This window comes from Lipotes vexillifer, unplaced genomic scaffold, assembly GCF_000442215.2.
Source record: "Lipotes vexillifer unplaced genomic scaffold, Lipotes_vexillifer_v1.1 scaffold1011, whole genome shotgun sequence".
NCBI lineage: Eukaryota > Metazoa > Chordata > Mammalia > Artiodactyla > Lipotidae > Lipotes > Lipotes vexillifer.
Window position 1 is genome coordinate 3,024,691 of NW_006787698.1, and position 19,600 is coordinate 3,044,290.

Sequence of the window (19,600 nt, forward strand, 5' to 3'; positions counted from 1 at the left end):
AACAAAAAAATTTAAAACGTGATAAAAGGAAAAAAAAAAAAAAAAAAAAAAAAGTATTTATTTATTTATTTTTAATTAAAAACATATCCTCAGGACCTCCCCGGCAGTCCGGTGGTTAAGAATCCACACTTCCAATGCAGGGGGCACGGATTTGATCCATGATCAGGGAACTGAGATCCCACGTGCTGCACGGTACGGCCAAAAGATTTTTAAATTTAAAGAAAAAAGAAGTATTCTCTTTGCAATAGGTTGTTCCCCTCCCCGCCCCCCCCAGAACTGTAGGCTCTTGGAGAGCTTGGGATTATAAACAACTTGTTATAAGGCAGTGATTTTTCAAGGTTCTGTCTCATTTTTAACCACAAACTCATTCAGAACACAGTGGTGAAAGCTCTGGAGAATCCCCGAGTATAAAGCAAAGCAGGCCTAGGGTTTTGTTCCTGCCGCAGCAGGGTGACCCCTGAGGTGCTCCTCAATGGATGACCATGGGTCCTCAGACCGTTGAGGGGACATGAGTGTCCTCGCAAGGGGCCGCCCTGCCCCGGGAACTGGCCCTCCCGAGCCACCCGCTCTGCCTTGCATGCTCCAGCAGAAGGCAAGGCCTGCCTTCCTCTAAGCCTTTGTCCTTTCATCACCTCCTCCCCTATCTGGTCCCCATGTAACCCTCGCAGCCCGTGGAATGACCCACACCTGTCTTCTTTCTGCCCAACAGTGTGCAAGTGCTCAGGGCCCAGGAGCTGAGTCAGTAGTCGGGCAAGACCCCGTCCCCCCGTATCCTGGGAGGCACTCCTGGGTCAAGGCTGCTGGGCGCCTGGTCAGCATGTGCCCTGTGGCAGCCCTGGCCCACTGTACCCCACATCAGCTCCACACCTGCAGCCTGTACCCCAAGGACTCTACCCTGAAGTGATATCCAGCAACTAAAGGTCTAGAGTTAAGGATGCAGCGTTGTTAAATTTCACCCCAGGGAACTTCCCTGGAGGTCCAGTGGTTAAGACCCCGCGCTTCCACTGCAGGGGGCACGGGTTCGATCCCTGGTCGGGGAACTAAGATCCTGCACGCCACGAGGTGTGGCCAAAAAACAAAAATTTTTTTTTAAACTTTCACTGCATTATCCTGGCAGTGGATAGATGTGAAAAGGAGAGGGTCGTTTGGGGGCCTGAGTCCAGTGGTTAGGACTTGGCACTTTCACTGCCGCAGGCCCAGGTTCAATCCCTGGTCAGGGAACTAAGATCCCACAAGCCACATGATGTGGCTGGGAAAAAAAAGTGACTTCAGGTGACCACTTCTTAGGCTCTTAGCCAGAAGCGTGCACCAGCAGCCACCAGGGAGCCAGTTCAGAGAGCACCGGCCCAGCCGCGTCTGGAGGGTCCCGACGGCCATCAGCAGGGTTAGGGTCTGCGCATGTGCGTGTGCATGTGGACAGCTCTCCAGGAGATTCCCACAACCACCCCCCACTCACTCCCCCGCCCCCTGGCTGGTTTCTTCCTAATGGGTTCTGCGGGGGCCCACATTTTATAGCAGGTGAGGCTGCCTCTGCCTTTGTGGCCTTTCTGTATACAGCAGGCAGTCCCTGCTTTCAAGTACCTGCAAAGCGGCAAGGAAAAGGTCCCCGTAAGCCGAAAAGGGACCGTGAACTGGATATCACTCGATATCCGACCGTGAACTGATGTGGTGGGAGGTTAGACACCCACGCAGCATGGCTTTGTTTTCTCCGTTTCATAGAGAATCGGCAACTTCTCCATCGTGAGGCGGCTCGGCGTGCAGGAGTGTATCCTTCTGGTCACCCAGCGCATAACCAAGTACCCCGTGCTGGTGGAGCGTATTATTCAGAACACGGAAGGTACGGTAGCTCTCCTGTCTTGCCCTTAGGTGCTTGGTGGGGAGGAGGGTCTCTGTCTCCCCACCCTCTATTCTAATAGTGGGTTAGATAATCCACTCTGCGATCTGTCCCTGGTTGTCTGGATTCAGCTGGGCTCAGCAGTCACTAAGTGAGCTGCCACCTTGCAGAATCCACTGTGCTGGGTGCTAGGGTTTCCAACCAGGGTGCCTGGTCTCGCCTGCCGTTACCCCCCCAGTCCCCGCACAGTCTGGGCTGGAGCAGCCCTCAGTCAGTATTGGAGAGTGGATGAAAAGACACAGGCAGTGCCCTTGCTAAGGTCACCCCTGGGTGACCCACACAGGCCCAGAGGTGACCTCCATGTCACGTGCCTGGTGCCAGCCACGGAGGGCAGAGAGGAAGGGCATGTAGCCCAGCCGGGGGTTCCCGGAGGCCAGGGCAGTGCTGACCGCACCTCCCTTATCTCCAGGGGATTTGGGTGGTGGGAGAATGCACAAAGTTCCCCTGCCGTGAAAGCAGAGCCCTTGGAGTGGGAGGAGCCAGCCCTTGGTAATGGCCGGAGGTGGAGGGAGTCTTTTATGGAGAGCTGGAGGGCAGGGGGGAGTCTGTTGACCGAGGAATGGCCGGCGGAGTTATGCAGGGGCTGTCTTTGCCACTTGATTTGCACCTCAGCTTCTGCATTCGACAGAAGCTCTGTCTTGGTGAAAACCAAACGCTGGGCTGTCACGTTTACTTTGGAGAAGCGTTTACATCTCAGGAAATTCGAGTTGGAAGGTGATTCTCGAGGGTCCTCTGAGCAGTGGCCTCGGGACACACCTCCATCGACCCCGTAGCCTGTCCGCCTCCATCGTGTTCGTGGACGCAGACCCAGGAAAGCGCTAACTCTGCTGTGTGTGGCAGCTGACTCCGAGGACCACAAAGACCTGACCCAGGCCCTGAACCTCATCAAAGGCATCATCTCGCAAGTGGACGCCAGGGTCAGCGAGTGTGAGAAAGGCCAGCGCCTCAGGGAGATCGCAGGGAAGATGGACCTCAAGTCCTCCAGCAAGCTCAAGAACGGGCTGACCTTCCGCAAGGAGGACATGCTGCAGCGGCGGCTCTGCCTGGAGGGCGCGCTGTGCTGGAGGACCGCGTCCGGGCGCCTAAAAGGTAAGGTCCCGCCCCGGCCACCCCTGCTGGACGCCGTCCTGGGCTGGTGGCTGCCGTCTTGGATCAGTGGCACCACCTTGGAGTGGTGGACACCATTTGGGATTGGTAGCCCCGCCTTGGAGTGGTGGACGCCATCCTGGGCTAGTGGCACCATCTTGGAGTGGTGGGTGCCATGCTGGGTTGGTGGCACCATCTCAGAGTGGTGGATGCCATCTTGGATCAGTGGCACCACCTTGGAGTGGTGGACGCCGTCCTGGGCTGGTGGCACCACCTTGGAGTCTTGGGTACCTTCTTGGATGAGTGAGCGCTATTTTGGATTGATGGGCACCAGCTGGCACAGAGCCACTGCAGCCTGGCTGCTTCGCAGCTGGAGGGAGGTTACCTGCCGAGTCAGGTCGAGCACAGAAGTAGAGCAGGAACGAGGTGGAGGTGGTCGTACCAGCACCCTCTGTGTCTGGTGGTTGAGATGGCGTGGTGCACACAGGGAAGGCCACCGGGTGAAGAGGGCACACTGACTCATTGACTCCTGAACAGAAGCCGGGGTATCAGGACACCCCAGATTTAGCAGAGGCCCCAGGGTTCTAAACAACAGTTACGGGCCCCAGTATGGGGTAGAGGATGCCACCTGGGCCATGGACCTCTGTGGCCCCCAGCATCCCGCTGTTCGGGGTGCGCTCCACGCCCTACTTTCAAGATCCGTGATGTGGTTCCAGACCAGAGAGCGCCCGGGGCTCATCCCTGAGTTTCCTGTCCGTTTCATGAGCCTCTAGAAACATCCTAACCTGTCCACTGGCATCAGCCTCTTTAAAGATCTCTGGGGGGTGTCACAGGTAGCCAAACGACAGGATGTGCTTGTTCTTAATTTGAGCAGGTGAGCAGCCAAAAGATACAGTCTACAGTTGAGCACCCCCTGCCTGCCAGGCACCGAGGCGGGTGGCAGAGGCCCCTGCCCACGTGGGGCTCCAGTCGGTGGGCAGAAGGAGAGAAGTAAACACAAAAACAGTGAAAAGCACAGGAAGTGCTTTAGAGGAACCCAGCAGGCTGCAGCGCGAGAGAGTTCCGTGAGGAGAGGGTGTCTCATTGGGATGGGGTGTCTGAACAAGCTCCCCGAGGAGACGGTATTTTCGTTTCCCGCAGCGCGAGCGCTCCTGTTGGAAACACGGCTCGGGATTTGCACCCACGTGCACCAGCTCTGCCGGGCGGGTCACCGCACCATGTCCCTACAGGGACAAGGCTCTGAGCCTGCCGCCACCAGGAAGCTCGGGCGTGCGGGCACGAGAGTTTTGCTACGTCAGGAAGCAGGACGCGAGCGTCCAGGGGCTCGGCGTTAAAAGCTGAAACCAGGAAGGTGATGGGGTGGGGTCAGGTTGAAGGGCGCCCGTGGGCTGTGGCGCCGGCCTGGGATTCCACGTCTGCCCGGCGGGACCCTGTAAGATGTTTCCTTCTGCGTTCTCCCCTTAGATGTCCTTGCTGTCCTGTTGACGGACGTGCTTCTCCTGCTACAAGAAAAGGATCAAAAATACGTCTTTGCTTCCGTGGTACGTGTCCCGTCCCTTCGCAGAAAGGGCTGCTCGAAAGCTGCCTGCACGGGCCGGGGAGGGGGGCACTGAATGGGCTCCTGTCCAGTGGCCTGAGGCGGCTTCAGGGTCATGCCAAAATCTTGCCCAGTTCCGCCTGGGCTCTGTGCTTCCGTGGCCCTTCCCCTCACAGGCGCCCGGGCTCTCACAGGCCCGGGCAACGTCGCCAGGAGAGCCTATCCCTCCTTCCCGGGGAGCTAGCGCATCGCTGAGGATGCGCACTCAGGCAGCCACTGCCCTGGGAGCTATGACCACGTCGGCCCCACGGCATGCTGGTCCCAGCACAGCCGCGTCACGGGAGCCAAGCTGGCTGGGAGCTCCGTGCGGACGGAGGACTCGGAGTCAGGCTGGGATTCCGCCCATCCCACCCGGCCCACGTCCACCGGGGACACGGCCTCTGCCCCTGCTCCCCTGGGTGACCCGTGGGTGCCTGCCGCGGAGGGGCTTAGCGAACCCATTTGCCTCTGGGTTCACCTGGAGAGGAAGGTGGCCTTTGTCACTCGACTCCAGAGTCTCGCCCCTGTCCCAGGGACTTAAACTAGCTTCTCAAGAAGTTTCCAGAAATAGGTCACGCTGTCTTGCCAAACGGTGATCTCATCCTGACGCCAGCCCACCTCGTGTGTGCTGTGTGTTCGCTCACGAGGGCGATGCGACATCTATGATCTGCTGTGCCGTCTGCTCCCCATGGCCTCCCCTGCTCGCGCGTGTGTGTGTGTGTGTGTGTGTGTGTGTGTGTGTGTGTCTGTGTCTGTGTCTGTGTCCTGATTGCCTCTCCTCAGAAAGACACCAGTCCTGTTGGGTCAGGGCCCACCCTCATGACCTCGCTTTAACTTAATCACCTCTTTAAAGACCCTGTCTCCAAATACCGTCACATTCTGAGGTTAGGACCTCGGCATCTGGATTTAGTGGGGAATCGGGGGGAAGTGCAGTATAGCCCATAACAACCAGTTAAAATTGCACGTTTTACTAGTCGGTCAGAGCATTATCTCTTGTCGGACACACCACAGATTGGGAATACTGGCTGGCTCTGGGTGTTTGGGGCACACGGTTGGGAGGAAGATTTATTTGTCATCACAGACTGCCTGCTCTTGTATCTTCTGAGTTTTATACAGTGTACGTGCATTAGCGATTATAAAACATTTTTTAAGCACGTTGAACAAGCACATGAAAAGGATGTGAGGATATCATCGCGATAGTGTCCGTTTCCCCCAGGTGGCAAAATCTTTCCGCTTTGAATTGTTGGAGGATAAGCAGGGTGCGCGCCTCCCTCGTTCCCCGCCAAGTCCCCTTCCCCGCCGGCTCATAGATCCACGGCTGTGGGGCAGGTACAGGGTGACCCTCCCCGCCCCGTCCCACCTGTGCAGGACTCCAAGCGCCCCATCATCTCGCTGCAAAAGCTCATCGTGAGGGAGGTGGCCAATGAGGAGAAAGCCATGTTTCTGATCAGCGCCTCCCTGCACGGGCCTGAGATGTACGAGATCTACACCAGCTCCAAGGAGGACAGGAACACCTGGATGGCTCACATCCGAAGGGCCGTGGAGAGGTGAGAGGGGCCCGGGTGGGCCTTCCCTCCACCGACGGCTGTGCCCCTGGCTTTGGTGGCTGGCAAATCAGCAGAGACCTTGGAGCACCTGCGAGGGTGCTGGGGGTCACAGGTGGAAGACGCCGTTGCTTTTCCCCTCCCTGTCACTCCACCTTGGTGCTCTGTCCGTCCCCTCATCTAAGGGCAGACAGAAGATGCCATTCAGCCCCTTCCGACAATGGCTAAAAAGGCCCAGATGTCTGTGGCTGGAGGTTGCAGGGCCCACAGCTCTGTATTGGTGGGCTGTCCACCTGACACGGGGGGCTGTCCTTCCTCCTCGAGCCAGGGGACCCCTCAGGCCCCCAGCCCTGTGGCTTTGAGTGATGCCTGGCTCCTGCCACCGACAGACGGTGGTCCGGCCCCCATGCCCACCCTGCTGCTCCCTCCCTTTATGCCCAGAAGTTTCTCAAAGCTGTAGTCTTCTTCGAGCCCCCTCAGTACTCAACTTCGGCTCTGCTGGCCTTGCAGCGTCCTGTAGCTAGGAGGTCCCCAGGGAAGGAACTGCTCTGTCTCCTCCACCCCCCACACCCTGCAAGTTGTGCCAGACATTTGAAACCTGTGGCCGGTTACGTCCTGACACTTTGAGACTGGATGCTTGCCGACGGCTGTGTTTCTGTCCTGCACGGTTGACCATTAACAAACTAAATCTCTCAGCACATCAGAGATGCTCTTTGCAGCTGGACCTGCAGGCAGACCTCAGTGCTGTTTCAGAGGCAGCCAGTCCATGGAGCGTGCTCGCCCATCTGTCCCCTCTCCCTGCAGCTGCCCGGACGAGGAGGAGGGCCCACACGGCGAGGCTGAGGAAGAGAGGAAGGTGGTTGAGGCGGCCCGCACCGTGAGGCTGAGGTACTTCCAAGGTAAGGGCGGGGTCGGGGGGATGGGGTCAGTGTGACCTCGTCTGGTGACTTGGCCCCCAGAGCCCTCCTGGGCCCGGCAGTGGCCTTTCTGTTCTATCCCATGAAAACTGGCCATGGAGCGAACCACCGCCCAAGTGACCAGGAGTTTGGCTGTGGGCTGTCCCATGTCCTGCGGTTCTCTGGGCCGTTTGCCCTGGGGTAGCGCGCTTCCAGAGGGCGTTTTGGAAAGGGGAGTGGGGCGCTAGGGTTGCTTCCTCGGTCCTCGCTCAAGAAGGGCTCAGTAATTCACATACCTTACCAGTCACCCATTTAAAGTGTGCCATGCAGTGGCTTTTAGTGTATACCAAAAGGATGTGCAACCATCACAGTCAATTTTAGGCTGTCATCATCACCCCAGAAAGAAACCCCATCCCCATTAGCAGTCACTCCCGTTCTTTCCCCATCTCCAGCAGCTGGGAACTTCTGTCCTACTGTCTATCTGTCTATGAACTTAACTTATTCCAGCCACCTCGTATAAATGGGGATATTTGTCGCTTTGTGACTGGCTTATTTCACCAAGCGTGATGTTTTCAAGGTTCATCCCTGTGGCAGAATCTTTCCTTTTTAAGGCTGAATAATATTCCATTGTATGGATGGACCACATCGTGCTCATCCTGCTCCCCGGTTTTAACAGATTCCTGTGAGATTTCAGCGAGGTCATTGCCAAGAATCCATCTCAGTACTTTGTGGTCTCAGGCAACTCCCCTCCTCTCTCTCACTCACTGTGATATTTATGTTTAACATAGGTAACATTTGAGCAGTAAGTGCATAAAATTAGGCAGTATGTATTTTATTTCTTTTTGTGGGGAGAGGTGCAAGTTTGAGGGTATTAAGGAATAAAAATGTCCAAAAGAAATCAGGGAGAGAAATCCCACTGACCCCTGAAAGTATAATGTTAACATAGTATTCATTTCATCCTGTTCTAAATTTTTTTTTTAACATCTTCATTGGAGTATAATTGCTTTACAATGTTGTGTTAGTTTCTGCTGTACAACAAAGTGAATCAGCTCTATGTATACATATATCCCCATATCCCCTCCCCCTTGCATCTCCCTCCCTCCCTCCCTATCCCACCCCTCTAGGTGGTCACAAAGCACCGAGCTGATCTCCCTGTGCTATGCACCTGCTTCCTACTAGCTATCCATTTCACATTTGGTAGTTTTATATATGTCAATGCCACTCTCTCACTTCGTCCCAGCTTACCCTTCCCCCTCCCCGTGTCCTCAAGTCCATTCTGTGCATCTGCGTCTTTATTCCTGTCCTGCCCCTAGGTTCATTCTGGGGGTCACAGGTGGAAGACGCCGTTGCTTTTCCCCTCCCTGTCACTCCACCTTGGTGCTCTGTCCGTCCCCTCATCTAAGGGCAGACAGAAGATGCCATTCAGCCCCTTCCGACAATGGCTAAAAAGGCCCAGATGTCTGTGGCTGGAGGTTGCAGGGCCCACAGCTCTGTATTGGTGGGCTGTCCACCTGACACGGGGGGCTGTCCTTCCTCCTCGAGCCAGGGGACCCCTCAGGCCCCCAGCCCTGTGGCTTTGAGTGATGCCTGGCTCCTGCCACCGACAGACGGTGGTCCGGCCCCCATGCCCACCCTGCTGCTCCCTCCCTTTATGCCCAGAAGTTTCTCAAAGCTGTAGTCTTCTTCGAGCCCCCTCAGTACTCAACTTCGGCTCTGCTGGCCTTGCAGCGTCCTGTAGCTAGGAGGTCCCCAGGGAAGGAACTGCTCTGTCTCCTCCACCCCCCACACCCTGCAAGTTGTGCCAGACATTTGAAACCTGTGGCCGGTTACGTCCTGACACTTTGAGACTGGATGCTTGCCGACGGCTGTGTTTCTGTCCTGCACGGTTGACCATTAACAAACTAAATCTCTCAGCACATCAGAGATGCTCTTTGCAGCTGGACCTGCAGGCAGACCTCAGTGCTGTTTCAGAGGCAGCCAGTCCATGGAGCGTGCTCGCCCATCTGTCCCCTCTCCCTGCAGCTGCCCGGACGAGGAGGAGGGCCCACACGGCGAGGCTGAGGAAGAGAGGAAGGTGGTTGAGGCGGCCCGCACCGTGAGGCTGAGGTACTTCCAAGGTAAGGGCGGGGTCGGGGGGATGGGGTCAGTGTGACCTCGTCTGGTGACTTGGCCCCCAGAGCCCTCCTGGGCCCGGCAGTGGCCTTTCTGTTCTATCCCATGAAAACTGGCCATGGAGCGAACCACCGCCCAAGTGACCAGGAGTTTGGCTGTGGGCTGTCCCATGTCCTGCGGTTCTCTGGGCCGTTTGCCCTGGGGTAGCGCGCTTCCAGAGGGCGTTTTGGAAAGGGGAGTGGGGCGCTAGGGTTGCTTCCTCGGTCCTCGCTCAAGAAGGGCTCAGTAATTCACATACCTTACCAGTCACCCATTTAAAGTGTGCCATGCAGTGGCTTTTAGTGTATACCAAAAGGATGTGCAACCATCACAGTCAATTTTAGGCTGTCATCATCACCCCAGAAAGAAACCCCATCCCCATTAGCAGTCACTCCCGTTCTTTCCCCATCTCCAGCAGCTGGGAACTTCTGTCCTACTGTCTATCTGTCTATGAACTTAACTTATTCCAGCCACCTCGTATAAATGGGGATATTTGTCGCTTTGTGACTGGCTTATTTCACCAAGCGTGATGTTTTCAAGGTTCATCCCTGTGGCAGAATCTTTCCTTTTTAAGGCTGAATAATATTCCATTGTATGGATGGACCACATCGTGCTCATCCTGCTCCCCGGTTTTAACAGATTCCTGTGAGATTTCAGCGAGGTCATTGCCAAGAATCCATCTCAGTACTTTGTGGTCTCAGGCAACTCCCCTCCTCTCTCTCACTCACTGTGATATTTATGTTTAACATAGGTAACATTTGAGCAGTAAGTGCATAAAATTAGGCAGTATGTATTTTATTTCTTTTTGTGGGGAGAGGTGCAAGTTTGAGGGTATTAAGGAATAAAAATGTCCAAAAGAAATCAGGGAGAGAAATCCCACTGACCCCTGAAAGTATAATGTTAACATAGTATTCATTTCATCCTGTTCTAAATTTTTTTTTTAACATCTTCATTGGAGTATAATTGCTTTACAATGTTGTGTTAGTTTCTGCTGTACAACAAAGTGAATCAGCTCTATGTATACATATATCCCCATATCCCCTCCCCCTTGCATCTCCCTCCCTCCCTCCCTATCCCACCCCTCTAGGTGGTCACAAAGCACCGAGCTGATCTCCCTGTGCTATGCACCTGCTTCCTACTAGCTATCCATTTCACATTTGGTAGTTTTATATATGTCAATGCCACTCTCTCACTTCGTCCCAGCTTACCCTTCCCCCTCCCCGTGTCCTCAAGTCCATTCTGTGCATCTGCGTCTTTATTCCTGTCCTGCCCCTAGGTTCATTAGAACCTTTTTTTTTTTTTAGATTCCATATGCATGTGTTAGCATACGGTATTTGTTTTTCTCTTTCTGACTTACTTCACTCTGTACGACAGACTCTAGGTCCATCCACCTCACTACAAATAACTCAATTTCGTCTCTTTTTATGGCTGAGTAATATTCCATTGTATATATGTGCCAATCTTCTTTATCCATTCATCTGTCAGTGCACGCTTAGGTTGCTTCCATGTCCTGGCTATTGTAAATAGAGCTGCAATGAACATTGTGGTACATGACTCTTTTTGAATTATGGTTTTCTCAGGGTATATGCCCAGTAGTGGGGTTGCAGGGTCGTATGGTAGTTCTATTTTTAGCTTTTTACGGAACCTCCATACTGTTCTCCATAGTGGCTCTATCAATTTACATTCCCACCAACAGTGCAAGAGGGTTCCCTTTTCTCCACACCCTCTCCAGCATTTATTGTTTGTAGATTTTTTGATGATGGCCATTCTGACAGGTGTGAGGTGATACCTCATTGTAGTTTCGATTTGCGTTTCTTTAATGATTAGTGATGTTGAGCATCCTTTCATGTGTTTGTTGGCAATCTGTATATCTTCTTTGGAGAAATGTCTATTTAGGTCTTCTGCCCATTTTTGGATTGGGTTGTTTGGGTTTTTTTGATATTGAGCTGCACAACCTGATTGTATACATTTTGGAGATTAATTCTTTGTCAGTTGCTTCGTTTGCAAATATTTTCTCTCCTTCTGAGGGTTGTCTTTTCATCTTGTTTATGGTTTCCTTTGCTGTGCAAAAGCTTTTAAGTTTCATTAGGTCCCATTTGTTTATTTTTGTTTTTGTTTCCATTACTCTAGGAGGTGGGTCAAAAAGGATCTTGCTGTGATTTATGTCATAGAGTGTTCTGCTTATGTTTTCCTCTAAGAGTTTTATAGCATCTGGCGTTACATTTAGGTCTGTAATCCATTTTGTGTTTATTTTTGTGTATGGTGTTAGGAGGTGTTCTAATTTCATTCTTTTACATGTAGCTGTCCAGTTTTCCCAGCACCACTTATTGAAGAGGCTGTCTTTTCTCCACTGTATATTCTTGCCTCCTTTATCAAAGATAAGGTGACCATTTGTGTGTGGGTTTAACTCTGGGCTTTCTATCCTGTTCCATTGATCTATAGTTCTGTTTTTGTGCCAGTACCATACTGTCTTAATTACTGTAGCTTTGTAGTATAGTCAGAAGTCAGGGAGCCTGATTCCTCTAGCTCTGTTTTTCTTTCTCAAGATTACTTTGGCTATTCGGGGTCTTTTGTGTTTCCATACAAATTGTGAAATTTTTTGTTCTAGTTCTGTGAAAAATGCCATTGGTAGTTTGATAGGGATTTCATTGAATCTGTAGATTGCTTTGGGTAATATAGTCATTTTCACAATGTTGATTCTTCCAGTCCAAGAATATGGTGTGTCTCTCCATCTGTTTGTATCATCTTTAATTTCTTTCATCAGTGTCATATAGTTTACTGCATACAGGCCTTTTGTCTCCTTAGGTAGGTTTATTCCTAGGTATTTTATTCTGTATGCTGCAGTGGTAAATGGGAGTGTTTCCTTAAGTTCTCTTTCGGATTTTTCATCATTAGTGTATAGGAATGCAACAGATTTCTGTGCATTAATTTTGTATCCTGCTACTTTACCAAATTCATTGATTAGCTCTAGTAGTTTTCTAGTAGCATCTTCAGGACTCTCTATGTATAGTATCATGTCAGCGGCAAACAGTGACAGCTTTACTTCTTCTTTTCTGACGTGGGTTCCTTTTATTTCTTTTTCTTTGATTGCTGTGGCCAAAACTTCCAAAACTACATTGAATAATAGTCATGAAAGTGGGCAGCCTTGTCTTGTTCCTGATCTTAGAAGAAATGGTTTCAGGTTTTCACCATTGAGAACGATGTTGGCTGTGGGTTTGTCATATATAGCCTTTATTACGTTGAGGTAGGTTCCCTCTGTGCCTACTTTATGGAGAGTTTTTATCATAAATGGGTACTGAATTTTGTCGAAAGCTTTTTCTGCATCTATTGAGATGATCATATGATTTTTATCCTTCAGTTTGTTAATATGGTGTATCACAATGATTGTTTTGCATATATTGAAGAATCCTTGCATTCCTGGGATAAATCCCACTTGATCATGATTTAATGTGCTGTTGGATTCTGTTTGCTAGTATTTTGTTGAGGATTTCTGCATCTGTGTTCATCAGTGATATTGGCCTGTAGTTTTCTTTTTTTCTGACATCTTTGTCTGGTTTTGGTATCAGGGTGATGGTGGCCTCGTAGAATGAGATTGGGAGTGTTCCTCCCTCTGCTATATTTTGTTAGAGTTTGAGAAGGACAGGCATTAGCTCTTCTCTATATGTTTGATAGAATCTGCCTGTGAAGCCATCTGGTCCTGGGCTTTTGTTTGTTGGAAGATTTTTAATCACAGTTTCAATTTCAGTGCTTGTGATTAGTCTGTTTATATTTTCTATTTCTTCCTGGTTCAGTCTGGAAGGTTGTGCTTTTCTAAGAATTTGTCCGTTTCTTCCAGGTGGTGCATTTTATTTGCATACAGTTGCTTGCAGTAGTCTCTCATGATCCTTTGTATTTCTGCAGTGTCAGTTGTTACTTCTCCTTTTTCATTTCTAATTCTATTGATTTGAGTCTTTTTTTTCTTGATGAATCTGGCTAATGGTTTGTCAATTTTGTTTATCTTCTCAATGAACCAGGTTTTAGTTTTATTGATCTTTGCTATTGTTTCCTTCATTTCTTTTTCATTTATTTCCTATCTGATCTTTATGATTTCTTTCCTTCTGCTAACTTTGGGGGTTTTTTGTTCTTCTTTCTCTAATTGCTTTAGGTGTAAGGTTAGGTTGTTTATTTGAGATTTTTCTTGTTTCTTGACGTAGGATTGTATTGCTATAAACTTCCCTCTTAGAACTGCTTTTGCTGTGTCCCATAGGTTTTGGGTCATCATGTTTTCATCGTCATTTGTTTCTAGGTATTTTCTGATTTCCTCTTTGATTTCTTCAGTGATCTCTTGGTTATTTTTTTTTTCTCTTGGTTATTTAGTAGTGTATTGTTTAGCCTTCCTGTGTTTGTATTTTTTTAGAGTTTTTTCCCTATAATTGATATCTAGTCTCATAGCGTTGTGGTTGGAAAAGATACCTAATACAATTTCAATTTTCTTAAATTTACCAAGGCTTGATTTGTGACCCAAGATATGATCTATCCTGGAGAATGTTCCATGAGCACTTGAGAAGCAAGTGTATTCTGTTGTTTTTGGATGTAATGCCCTATAAATATCAATTAAGTCCATCTTGTCTAATGTTTCATTATTAAAACATCTTGTGTTTCCTTATTTATTTTCATTTTGGATGATCTGTCCATTTGTGAAAGTGGGGTGTTAAAGTCCCCTCCTATGATTGTGTTACTGTCAATTTCCCTTTTTATGGCTGTTAGTATTTGCCTTATGTATTGACGTGCTCCTATGTTGGGTGCCTAAATATTTATAATTGTTATATCTTCTTCTTGGATTGATCCCTTGATCATTACGTAGTGTCCTTCTTTGTCTCTTGTAATAGTCCTTATTTTAAAGTCTGTTTTGTCTGACATGAGAATTGCTACTCCAGCTTTCTTTTGGTTTCCATTTGCATGGAATATCTTTTTCCATCCCCTCACTTTCAGTCTGTATGTGTCCCTAGGTCTGAAGTGGGTCTCTTCAGGACAGCATATATACAGGTCTTGTTTTTGTATCCATTCAGCCAGTCTGTGTCTTTTGGTTGGCACATTTAATCCATTTACATTTGAGGTGATTATCGATATGTGTGTTCCTATTACCATTTTCTTAGTTGTTTTGGGTTTGTTTTTGTAGGTCTTTTCCTTCTCTTGTGTTTCCTGCCTAGAGAAGTTCCTTTAGCATTTGTTGTAAAGCTGGTTTGGTGGTGCTGCATTCTCTTAACTTTTGCTTGTCTGTAAAGGTTTTAATTTCTCCGTCGAACCTGAATGAGATCCTTGTTGGGTAGAGTAATCTTGGTTGCAGGTTTTTCCCTTTCATCACTTTAAATATGTCCTGCCACTCCCTTCTGGCTTGTAGAGTTTCTGCTGAGAGATCAGCTGTTAACCTTATGGGGATTCCCTTGTGTGTTATTTGTTGTTTTTCCCTTGCTGCTTTTAATATGCTTTCTTTGTATTTAGTTTTTGACATATGTGTCTTGGCATGTTTCTCCTTGGATTTATCCTGTATGGGACTCTCTGTGCTTCCTGGACTTGATTGACTATTTCCTTTCCCATGTTAGGGAAGTTTTGAACTATAATCTCTTCAAATATTTTCTCAGTCCCTTTTTTTTCTCTTCTTCTTCTGGGACCCCTGTAATTCGAATGTTGTTGTGTTTAATGTTATCCCCGAGGTCTCTGAGACTGTCCTCAATTCTTTTCATTCTTTTTTGTTTATTCTGCTGTGTGGTAGTTATTTCCACTATTTTATCTTCCAGGTCACTTATCCGTTCTTCAGCCTCAGTTATTCTGCTATTGAATCCTTCTACAGTATTTTTAATTTCATTTATTGTGTTGTTCATCATTGTTTGCTCTTTAGTCCTTCTAGGTTCTTGTTAAACTTTTGTTGTATTTTCTTCATTCTGTTTCCAAGATTTGGGGTCATCTTTACTATCATTACTCTGAATTCTTTCTCAGGTAGGCTGCCCATTTCCTCTTCATTTGTTTGGTCTGGTGGGTTTTTACCTTGCTCCTTCATCTGCTGTGTGTTTCTCTGTCTTCTCATTTTGCTTAACTTACTGTGTTTGGGGTCTCCTTTTCACAGGCTGCAGGTTCGTAGTTCCCATTGTTTTTGGTTCCTGCCCCCAGTGGGTGAGGTTGGTTCACTGGCTTGTGTAGGCTTCCTGGTGGAGGGGACTGGTGCCTACCTGTGTTCTGGTAGGTGGGGCTGGATCTTGTCTTTCTGGTGGGCAGGGCCGCATCTGGTGGTGTGTGTTGGGGTGTCTGTCAACTCAGTATGATTTTTGAACAGCCTCTCTGCTAATGGGTGGGGTTGTGTTCCTGGGTTGCTAGTTGTTTGGCATGGGGCGCCCAGCACTAGAGCTTGCTGACCATTGGGTGGAGCTGGGTCTTAGCGTTGAGACGGAAATCTCTGGGAGAGCTCTCACCAATTGATATTACGTGGAGCCAGGAGGTCTCTGGTGGTCTAATGTCCTGAACTCGGCTCTCCCACCTCGGAGGCTCAGGCCAGACACCAGGCTGGAGCACCAAGACCCTGTCAGCCACACGGCAAATAGTGGTAGAAGGCCACCATCTAGAAAGTAGGGGCCCATCCACTCAGCCTCAGGGCCGTTCCAATGTTGTCAGGGTCCCTCGGCGCTGGTTCACCTCCTCCCCAGTGTGTCCCGTTCTAACTCTCATTTCTGCTGGAGGGTAATAAAATACATGCCCTGCACAGATGCATCTCCATGGATACCACAGAATTATACAGGAACGTCTCCTCATTACCCACTCCTGACAAGAGTCTTAGTGAATTAGAAATAGATGTTTCCTTCACCAAGATCTCCTTTATTATCTTGGACCAAAAGCCAATCTCATCCTTTACACTGGACCATAAGGGACAGTCCCATCAAAGTCAGGAGCGAGGCAGGGCCCCCCACCCCCCCCACTCTCACCATTAGTATCTTCCTCCTGGATGTTCCAGCCAGGGTAGTAAGGGAAGAAGCAGAAGAGATTACGATTGGTCAGGAGGTGGCAGAATTATTTTTTTGCAGGTGACATGATTATCTGCCTAGGAAATCCTGTAGAATCAACTGGAAAACTATTTGAAATGTAAGGGAGCTCAATAATTTAGCTGAACGGGATGTGTATATTTATACTAGCAATCACCAGTGAGAAAGTCTAGTAAAATAAGTCGTAGTCATGGCAGCAAAAAAGAGGTATAGGGACTTCCCTGGTGGTCCAGTGGTTAAGACTCCACGCTTCCATTGCAGGGGGCCCGGGTTCAACCCCTGGTCAGGGAACTAAGATCCTGCATGCCTCGTGGCACGGCCAAAAAAAAAAGTATAAGACCCAGAGACTTGTAAGAAGATTAGAAAACTAAGTCTCATAAGGCTCTCAATTTGTCCCAAACTAATAAAAATCAGCCCGTTATGGTCCTCCCCCATGCCCCCACCGTATTTGATTTTTATAATTGAGGGAAACAAGCTGGAGACAGGGCCACACCCTTGCCTGCTGGTCGGGAATGTTGGACGAAGGGAGAGGTCCAGCTCCGGACAGGGCGTGGATCAGCAGGGTTCCCAGAGGCCCGCCTGGACCCGTGAGGCATCCTTACACCGGCTCCTGGGGGTAACTACCCCAGAGGAGGCCAACCGCCACACCCATTGCCACTTTGCAGAGCAACTTAACATTAAAGACCAGCAGATCGCCCAGAGCCTCAGCGAGAAGCAGCACATCTACCTGGAGATGGCTGAGATGAGCGGCTTCGAGGACCTCGCCCCGGCTCGGCTCCTCTTCCGGGGAGGGGACCCCCCCGAGAACCTGCAGGGGGAGCTGATTCTCAAGTCGGCCATGAGTGAGAGTAAGTAGCCACCAGCCCTCGCTGAGCGCCGGCCCGCCCTCCCTGTGCTGCCTGGTGGGCTCCTGGGAGACCCCAGGCTAGGCACACAGCCCCGTGGGGCCCACAGGCCACCCTGTCCGGGCACAGTTCTGTCTGCCTCTATTCTGCTTAGAGCTGGAAGGTCCTTGGACCCAGTCGGGTGCAGACCCCTCGCTGCAGATTTACAGTACCATCTCCTATTCACTCAACAAACACTCCCGGTGCTGGACCCGGGGGTCTCAAATTGACCGAGACGGTTCCTCTTTTCTGATGAGTGGGTCAGTGATGCTGTCCCCAGAAAAATACACACATACACATTTGGTGGGTTGTTTCAGGGGCTCCTGGCCGCACAGCCACGGGAGGGCACTGGCCGGTAAGCAGCCTGCTTCCAGGAGCTGCCAGCATCCTTGCGGAGCTCCTAGAAACTTCCACACAGCTGCTGAGCCCCATGCTAGGCTAGGGCATGTGATCCTGCTGGGCAGTCAGGCAGGAGGGCCAGCACTGTTCTTTCAACGGCAGGCGAGACAGACACAGCCCTGCCCTCCAGAATTTTCCATCAGAGTGAAAAGGCCAGAGGGGTCCCGCTTGGACTGAGCCCCTGCTCAGCCTTGCTCTCTCCAGCCAGGCCTCCCATGTCTCCAGTCACCACTGTTCTTGGGCTCCCAAGACCCTCTCATGTCCTGTGCCTCGGCCTAGAATAGTCTCCCCACCTCCTCACCTGGCCAAAGCCCGTCTGTCCTCGAGCACCTTGTGTGACCAGCCCTGCTCCCCCAAGGCCACCTCCCGTGGCCCCTGACCTTCTGTATGACCATCAGCACACAGGCAGTGGCCACACCGAGTTCCCTCCTAGGCCCAGCGCAGCCCCAGGCTCAGGGCCCGGAGCGCCCCGAGGTCCGGCCTCGTGTAGATACAGATTGGCACATCCTGGGTGCAGTACCTGTGTAGGGGGTGCACAGAGTCAGAGGGGGTGACTGACACCCTGCGAGGCCGTGGCCCGGGTCCCTGCACCCTGCTCTGATGCCCACGGCAGGGCCGCGGGGTGACTTGGTTCCCCTCCATCTCCTTCCACAGTCGAGGACATCCAGAGCCTGATCTGCAGGCGGCTGGGCAGCACCAACGGCCAGGTGGACGACGGGGGTGGCTCCTCGTCCCCAGCTCGGAGGATGGAGGCCTCCGGGGGCTACGACAGCGCTGGCAGCCCCAGCAAGAGTGAGTGGCGCCGCCTCCTCTTGGGGCTGGGGCTTCTCGGGACCCCAGGAGGTCGGCGGGTGCAGGAGGATGTGCAGTTTCTTAAAACATTCCCTTCATAAAGCAACCTTGGCAGAGCCCAGGCATTTGCTGTTCAGCATCTCTGCTGCTGATTCCCCTCAACCTTCTATAAACTCTGCGGGGTCAGGGTTCTGGAACTTTCCAGGGGCGGTGAGTCACGTTCTGACAGCAGCACCCAGGCCAGTTCCTGCTGCTGGTCTCTGCGCCCCAGATGCCACCCTTCCTGCCCAGGTCGGAAGGCAGCAGCCCGGTCACGATTCCTACCCAGGCTGGGGGGCAGGGTGGGGAACAGGGCCTGCAGATTCCTCGGGACCCACGGCATCTCATGCGCCTGGCTTGGGGTTTCAGATGGCAGTTTTCAGAAGAACGTCTGCAGCAGCAACCCCAGCCTCCGAGACTGGCAGGGCGCCGCGGGCAGCCCGGACTCGAGGCTCGGCGACACCCCGGGGGCCTCCGAGGAAGCACCGCAGGCGGTACGCTGCCTCCTTGGGATGTTCCCGAGCTCCATACAGAGTCGGCCCCAGTGCTTTTAATTATCATCAGTGAGGGTGAACAGCCTGTGCTTGGCTTGTCTGGTTTTTCCGTCTCAGGGCAAATAGTGAGCAGCGTCATCCCGGTTGACGGTTGCCGGTGACTAATAGTTAATGTGCAGATTGACATGTGGCCAGGTGACCCTCCTGGTTCCTCCTGCAGGCCCCGGCAAGGGCGGGGTGGGAGGCAGGGGAGGGGCGGGCTCAGGGCAGCGACCTCAGCAACAGGTGCAGGTGAGGGCCACCGTGCGGGGACCACGAGCTTTCAGTCTGCACAGGTGTCCTGCCCTGCCCCCCCGGCTGGATGCCGAGGTCACTGGCTGTTCCCTCCTCTTTGACTCAGAAGGCCCACCCTTGCCAAGCGCTGGGGTCAGAGTTGGAGGCTGGCTGCCTCTGGCCACCTCTGAGGTCTGAGGCCTGGGCTCTTCTGACAACCACCCCCTGCCAGCCCACCCCCGCGGCCAGGCTCAGAGCCTCCCACACGGCGGGCCCAGCCCGCCCACCGCCCTCACACCTCCCGGAGGCCACCCTGCACCCACCCTGCGCCCTCAGTTTCCAGACACCGAGGTTGGCACACGTCAGACGAGCAGGCGGGGGCCTGTCCCATGCTAAGGGGATGCCTTAGCGATAATACACGGGTCCCGCTCGAGTTGGATTGGCCCTTAGAAGCTCTCTGAGCTGTGATGCCGTGTTTCCACAGGCGGAGGCACCAGGTGCTGAGCCCAGCCCCCGGCTGCCCGCCCTCCTGGAGTCGGAGGTAAGCGCGGGCTTGTGCGTC

General features: G+C 51.6%; 1 protein-coding gene across 1 annotated transcript in view; it reads left to right on the plus strand.

Moving 5' to 3' along the window:
* The window catches only part of LOC103086095 (rho guanine nucleotide exchange factor 18), a 27,454-nt gene that overhangs the window by 5,072 nt on the left and 2,782 nt on the right, over positions 1 to 19,600 (plus strand). Inside the window, exons 6-14 of the mRNA XM_007460588.1 lie at positions 1,720 to 1,837; positions 2,735 to 2,983; positions 4,445 to 4,521; positions 5,925 to 6,103; positions 6,905 to 6,999; positions 16,823 to 17,005; positions 18,095 to 18,232; positions 18,641 to 18,765; positions 19,523 to 19,579. Of these exons, the coding sequence (XP_007460650.1) occupies positions 1,720 to 1,837; positions 2,735 to 2,983; positions 4,445 to 4,521; positions 5,925 to 6,103; positions 6,905 to 6,999; positions 16,823 to 17,005; positions 18,095 to 18,232; positions 18,641 to 18,765; positions 19,523 to 19,579 (1,221 nt within the window). The remainder of the gene's footprint in view (positions 1 to 1,719; positions 1,838 to 2,734; positions 2,984 to 4,444; positions 4,522 to 5,924; positions 6,104 to 6,904; positions 7,000 to 16,822; positions 17,006 to 18,094; positions 18,233 to 18,640; positions 18,766 to 19,522; positions 19,580 to 19,600) is intronic.